The sequence below is a fragment of the Eptatretus burgeri genome, chromosome 3 (assembly GCF_056783735.1).
Source record: "Eptatretus burgeri isolate ZD-2024b chromosome 3, Ebu_testis_v1, whole genome shotgun sequence".
Lineage (NCBI taxonomy): Eukaryota > Metazoa > Chordata > Myxini > Myxiniformes > Myxinidae > Eptatretus > Eptatretus burgeri.
This window is the reverse complement of record NC_140963.1, coordinates 127,652,162-127,659,542: the sequence shown is the minus strand read 5'-3', so window position 1 is coordinate 127,659,542 and position 7,381 is coordinate 127,652,162. Positions and strand designations below refer to the sequence as shown.

Here is a 7,381-nt window from a genome sequence, read left to right as displayed (position 1 = left end):
AAATGCCCCTTTGTATATTGTTGCGAATTCGTGCCCGCCGGCGTGCGGACGGCCATGTCACTCGAATCGCGACCGCGTCGCCCACCGGACGGACAATTCAGTCGTGACCTTCTGGGAACTATCGCCCGGAGCCAGTCACGGGTGGGCCTTTCGACCTCACCACAATCGTGCCAATCGGCCACCCGCGTAGGATAGGGTTGTTCGACAAACTCGACCTACCTAAGTACCCACGCGGATGGTGAACTGGGCGATCGTACCTCGCCGCAGGCCGACTCCGGACACGAGCCGCTTGGGCGGCCTGTTCCGTACTATCGGGATAACTGAGCGGTGTTATCGTCGACCTCGACGGTTCAGATTATTTACCGGGCGTTTTGCACCCACTACGAACCCTTTACGTGAAGCAGGATGGAGGGTCAATAAAGAAAAGACGAAGCGAAACGGGAAAACAGTTCACACAACGCACATTTATTTCCCGGCACACGGAAAGCACATATATACAGCCGTACAGTCAAAATGCACATTTCGCAACCAAAACAAAAGCAACAACGACGCAGATTTACTACTGACTCCGCGCACACACGGCAACACATACAGTTCTACTTTACAGACGGTGCCAACACACATTTACACAAAAGCAAAGGAAAGAAGCCACCCTCATAGACAAGGGGCCAGACAGGCCTGTAGGCCAATTGTGCGTGTGACCTGGATGAGCGGCCAGGTACGTGAGACCGGGGGGGGGGGGGTCCTACCCGCGTCCTCGTGACGCGTTGGCGGGCGAGCCGCAGATGTGGCCGCGTGGCTGTGCCCCGACTCCGTGCTCCTTGGCGGGTTTCGTTGGCACGACGTTTGGAGTGGGGTGGGAACGGGGCCCCCTTTTTGCACTATCTCAGCGTGGGGGGAAGGGGGAATTGTTGATGCCCTGGGGGAGGAGAATGACTGGCTGGCTTGGGTCTCGCGACGAGCGATCCCTCACCGCGACCTCGTTGCCGACCGCCGGCCTTCTCGCCTCGGACCCGAGCTCCTTTGCCTCTTCCCGCAACTCTTCTCAGCCGACTCCAGAACCCAACTCTCTCGATGACACACTCTTCCCCCGGCTCTCTTCCACTCTCCAACCACAACTGACTCACTCTGCCACACCGATGACTTCGCCACCGGACTCGACTGACTTCATTCGCCTTGCGCTCGCCTTCTTATAGGCTGGCAGGAGCAGCTAATATGCAAATATTCGGATCAGGATGACCTTGGGGGCGGAGCCACGCTCGCCCATTGGTCGGAGCAAACGGGGGCGTGAACCTCCCCTGATCCTCGAATTTGCATATATCGATTTCACACAGACTCGCCTGGAGGCGGGGCCAATCCGCTCCGCGCTTGCTAATTGGACAGAGGAGAAGTGGGCGTGTAGCGTTCTTGATCCGAATTTTCCCTCGGAAAGGCCGCTATTTGCGCTCGCGGCTCGGTGCGCTCGGCACCAATCGCCGAACAGGCCCGAGACAGCCCGACGTTCAGTGTTCACAGGTGGTGCGGGAATGGCCGTAGAAGGAGAGAGGTGAAGGTGGTGGAGGGTTTTCGGTGGTGGTTGATGGTTATGGTGCCGTTAGGAATGGCGGTGATGCGATGTTTGCGGGATTGAGTTGTGAAGGTCAAGGTCGTGGCTGTTGGCGTTGTTGTTGTTGTTGTTGTCTGGGGGTTGGAGCGTGGTTGTAGTTGGCGACGATGGCTGGCGTGCTGGTTGAGGTGGTTGTTGTGTGATGGCGGTTGAGACGTGGTTGGTTCAAAATAAAGATAGAACAGAAAAATGCCTAACTCAAAGGATCGCAGCTCGAATGAATCGCATAAATTCCCTCTACACAACGGGTTTCGGCTAACCACACATGCACCTTATCGAGATATCTCACCTGAGGGTCCTGAATGGTGGTTTGCGAATTTCCACAGCCGTAACAATATATACATTTATATATATATATATATATATTTTTTTTTTCATGTAAACATTGAAGTAAATATAATAGATACAGTAAAAACTGGAAGGGCACTTGAAAGAGCGCATACCTCCGCCATGTAATGCCTGATCCACAAGAACATATCGGGCCCAATACATTTTTGAAATATCATTTTTGGTCCTATCTCTCAATGGTGAAGAATCACTTTAAAACTAAATAATTCTCGTATCCAGGTCCAGATTCGGACCTTCACCCAAATCGAATTAATTTGTCGTCATCACACACCCAACGTGTCCACCAAGTTTCGTCCTAATCATTCCACAACTTTTTGAGATATTGTGCCATATATCAGATTAGCTCCATCTCTCAGTGATGAACAATCACTTAAAAATTTATTGGATCCAGATTTGGATCTTCACCCAAATTGAATCAATTCTTCCTTGTCACATACCCAGCTTGCCCAACAAGTTTCATCCGGATCCGTCTACAACTTTTTGAGATATCCTATACATAAACAGACAGAAAGGTGTGAAAACATAATCTCCTTCACCTTTAGTGGCAGTGGTATTTTAACAAAAATGCAAGTTTTACATTTTAAAATTTATGACAAAACAGAGAGATGGGTGAGGACAAGAACATTACGTACTCGCACTGTACTCTGCCGCCATAAATAGAAACCACAAGACTTAGCTCTGGATGATGCTGTTAGATTGGTGAGGGTGGAACGGGGGAAGGGTGTGCGGTTAGCAGGAGGAGTGTTGAAAGCGATGGGAAAAGCAACATTAGTCTTACGGCAAAGTCACCTGCAGCGTTGCCACAATGGAGAAGGGTAACAGTAACGTGATTTTTAACCACCTGACCTTGAATCCTGATATTCCCTGCTTGGACAGAAATCTGCGAGATATGACATCCTCTCCCAAAATAATCCTCTCTCGACGGTGTAAAAAAAAATAAAAATCTTGCTTCGCCATCTCGATTTGTTTCATGAGCCGCGGTTGAGATTGTGCGTTTGAGAATGAAGCAAAAGAATGGGTATTCGAGTCTGAGTGTTGGAAATTAAGAGTTCGAGAATGGGTGTTCGAATACGAGGTTGGATAATGGAGGTTTGGCAATGAGGTTTGAATTAGGAGTTGGAAAATGAAGATTTGGTAATTAGATTCTAATATGGAGATGAATAATGAAGGTTTGGGAATGAGGTTTGAAGGATAATGAAGGCTTTGGAATGAGGAGGCGTATAATGGGGAAGGTCATTACCTTTTCTTTTCATCCAACATCATAAACTTTCTCTGCCTTGTGGCACAACTAATTTTGTCCATCGCTTTACATTTGGGCTCATTAAAAACAGTGCGCGATAAACACCACAAGGCTTGTAATGGGAGGTAATCGTTCATGCATGGGACACAAATGATGACTCGTCTTAGCTCAAACCATGATTGGTCAAAATTAAATCCCGCGATAACGAAATCGGAACATAATAGGTTGGTTGCCTGCGATTGGTCGAAGCCCACGATATTAGAACCCGTGATATTTTGAGGGTTTACTGAATCTATATTTGTGTGCTCCTTCCATGTCCGTCATGCTTTATTATAAATTACTGAAGGGTTCCTGCTGTCGTACCACGACATTAAAAAGCCTGGTGTTGTCTTAAGCCAACCACCTTAACCGTTAACATCTTAGGGTCTTGAGTTTGATCCCCTGTCATGCTATTAAGGAACAGCATGTAGGTTGATTCAGCATGTCATACTTCTGATGTTGACAAAAATGAGTACCAGCTTGCTGAAAACTTGGAACTACATCAGCAGCATAGCCACGCTTCCAACAATGACGCAACCAGCAGCGACAGGTGCATACAAAATAATAATACTACATTAAAGCTCCATGTCCTGCTTCTTCTTCTTCCATCCTGAAAAGACGGGCTTTTACAACAGGCCTATTCTATGTAAATGTGTATCGTGTTGTGTAGCTCCAGGTGGGGGGTCTCCACCCTTTGCAGTCCTGTATTCCTGTCCCCACGTTTTCTAGTGCCTTGAGGTGTTTGAATTATAAGCAGAAGCTGTTTTGGCTTCACACACGTAACCTGGGGTTTTTTTTGGGGGGGGGGGGGTGGGGGTTGGAAGCGATTGAGGCAGCTGTCAGTTTTGGAGAGAGTTTCAAACTCTCTCCCAAACCTTCATTCGTTGCGTATGCACTGCCCAAATACAAGTATGTGTGTCAGAAGAACGTGTTGCATGCTTGGAACAAGATCGCCCGTACGACGGGTACCCTGATCGTCAAAACAATTCCCGATATGTGCCTCTGTTTTCAGGTATGCTGGTTGGAGGTGGAGGAATGATGGGAGTCGGAAACCTTGGACCCTTGTCCAGCAACATGACTCCAATGGCTGGGGGCCTAGGTTTGTATAACACTGGCTCTGCTCTTGTACATGGATGGTGTGAGGGTGCATCGGTATATTGAAGCATCAATATGCATGTAACTGTGCCTTTTTGCAATTTAGTGTCAGTTTCCAAGAAAAGCGGAACAACCAACAAATTTGCGAGGAAGTAGCAGATCGGCGGCGTCATCATCATCGTCGTCACTATATTTGTAGAGCGTTCGTACTGCTGAAGTTCCTAGGCTCCAAACATGGTCGGGTCACCACTCCAACTCAGGATGCCTGGTATGGGCAGTCATTTGTAATTTAGCCAGGGTGCCGGTGATTACTTTCCTCCTCTTCTTGAAGGACACCATGGGATCGTTCACGTCCATCAACTATTGCCGGCAGACAGGATTCCCGTTTATTGTTTATCTTAGGGATGGCACATAAATTGATGAATTGCCATTCCTGTGAAACACCGGGATGTCAGTTTATAGCTGAGATGGGATTCAAACCCAGGCTAGACATTTTAGAGGCTGGTGTGTGTACCTCCAGCCCATCCTGCCAGCCTCCAGTTGTTGTTTTAAACCTCTGTTTAAATCAAGCTGACATTTTAATTTAATTTTATTTTCAATTAATTTTTTTTTTAACTGTGCACATACGATTTCTTTGAATGAATAAAAGAGGTGGAAGAAACACTTTCATCACACTTTGACATTTCATTTGGCTATTTGACGCACCCCAAATAACTGAAGAAAGATAGCTTCAAATCGATTTTCTGGTTGAAGTTATGAAAACAAAAAGTCACGATTAATGATGAGGGACATAAAACTAGGGAAATAATCCGATGCTCGTGTCTTTTTGTGCACATGCACGTGGTTCTTTGTCACTCCTGTTTTGTCTGCAAAATGAAGGCCTTGTCACTGTGCATGTGTTGTAGGTGCTGGAATGGGTGCTATGGGGATGAACACCACAGCTATGGGCCTTCCCAACATGGATCGTATGGGTGGACCAGCCCTGCCTCCCATCCCGGAAATGGACCGAGGGGGGTTTGGACTGGGCGCAGGGGGCTTCGGAGTGGGGCTGCCGCCCGAACTTGGCTCTGGCTTTCCTGGATGTCAGATCTTTGTCAGAAACGTATGATGATTCAGACCTTTTGAGAGTTTTAAGAATTACTTGTTTGTAATGAATGCATTGTTAAATAATGTTTTAAATGCAACCCCCCAAACGGTTTAACGTGGAGCTGATTGAGTAAGGAGTTCTCAGTGTGTGCAGGTTGGCACAGTGGGTAAGAGAGCCTTGAGAGCATCAACAACTTGTAAAAATGGCTTGGGAATAACTCGTGAATGAAGATGGAAATGCCACTGAACAACAACTACCAATTTGAGCCATATTCCCAGATGAACGCATTCGGAACGCAACATAACGCCTCTCCTCTCGATTGGTCACTCAATTTTACTGCAGAGACTCTCTCACCACTTTCTCCGAATCTCTCAAAATCTCAACTGCTGACACTTGATGGCACATCACGTAAAATTGTATCTCCCCATGCTCAACCATTCGTCCTCCTTTGAACCATCCAACCTATCAGGCGAGTCGGCTCAAGTCACGGACAGTTTAAACCAGCCATAGAGAGCAGACTTGAAAATGCATGTCCAAATACTCAGCTCGTCTGCATTTTGACATTCGAAATGGAGGTTGAAAGGTAAAGTGTGCAATAAATTAACAACCGAGTACAAAATATCACAGCTGCTGGCCTTCAAGCACTTCCTTTCTCCTGCCTCGGGCAAATAATGGTGAACAAGATGAACATCCTCCTTCAACTAAAATTAAAAGTAAAAACCACCATTTTTGTCACAATCTTTGGGGGGTGGGATGGGGGTTTAAATTGTTAACATTGAAATATATTTTGCATCTTCCTCTTTTTTTCAGCTTCCGTTTGACCTCACCTGGCCGAAGCTCAAAGAGTCGTTCAGCGAATGCGGTAGGGTTTTTTAAAAAAAAATTTTATTTGAAGCGCTTGCAGTTTATCTTGTAACATTGACGGAATCAATTTTCTACACCAATTGTCTGCATTTCTCTGTGACAGCAGTCACTCTGCACACTGACTCACCTCATCCCATAAACTTGTTGGTTGAAATTGCTGTGCCACTTGTCTTTGTCTCTGATAGGCCGTGTGCTCTTTGCCGAGATAAAAATGGAAAATGGACGTTCCAAAGGTTGTGGAACAGTTCGCTTTGACTGTCCCGAGGGTGCCGAGCGGGCTTGCCGGCTTATGAATGGCACACGCATCAATGGACGTGAGATCGACGTGCGCTTGGATCGCAATGCGTAGGCACTGTGCCGTCTGGCATGATGCTTAAATAGGCGACGCAGCTGAATTGAGGACATCGTACGTTGTCGTATTGCAGTTACTATTTCATTATACTGTCCGGTTGGCCTGTGTTGGATATCAATTTGCCTGATTGGCAGGTGGTACACCAACTGTGCAAGTTTTTTTTTTAATCTCGTTTTCATTAACCTGTGCTGTTTGTTTGTTTTGCAATGTTTAACATTGACCCAAAATTGTTGACGTTTCTTTCCCAAAAGGATAGTTGTGTTCTCTTACTGGAGATCGATTTTCATGGCCTATCCTTTTCTTTAATAAATATGGTTTTGGAATAAAAGGGACTCGTTCGATGTGTCACACAACCTGATGATTAGAAGACTTAGACGTTTGCAATCTCGTTAATGTGCTTATGATATTACTTTACCGGGGAGGACGGGGTCCACATTACCCCTTTTTTGCTTGCTTTGCATTCGAATGTACATAACGTAAGGCGAGCAGCTTTCGACATTCAAGGTCTTCTGGTGATGTTCTGTCCCTAATTACTAAACATGTGAATTTGGCTTTGGATCGTGGAGAGGCCAGGGTTGTTACTTTTGACATCTCAAAGGCTTATGACAAAGTGTGGCATGGGAATTCATCCATAAGTTATAATCATTTGAGATCTCTTGCTTGATACAATTTAGGACTTCCTTCTAAATCGTCAAATCTCTGTGGTGCATGAGGGACAGTCGTCCCCTGTCCATAATACGAATGCAGATG

The 7,381-nt window shown here is 46.3% G+C and overlaps 1 protein-coding gene across 1 annotated transcript in view; it reads left to right on the top strand.

Moving 5' to 3' along the window:
- Positions 1-6,959, top strand: part of LOC147030939 (myelin expression factor 2-like) — a 39,963-nt gene extending 33,004 nt beyond the window's left edge. Inside the window, exons 15-18 of the mRNA XM_085875499.1 lie at positions 4,246-4,332; positions 5,234-5,430; positions 6,226-6,277; positions 6,465-6,959. Coding sequence (XP_085731625.1) covers positions 4,246-4,332; positions 5,234-5,430; positions 6,226-6,277; positions 6,465-6,628 — 500 coding nt within the window. The 3' untranslated portion in view covers positions 6,629-6,959. The remainder of the gene's footprint in view (positions 1-4,245; positions 4,333-5,233; positions 5,431-6,225; positions 6,278-6,464) is intronic.
- Positions 6,960-7,381: the final 422 nt, after the last annotated feature.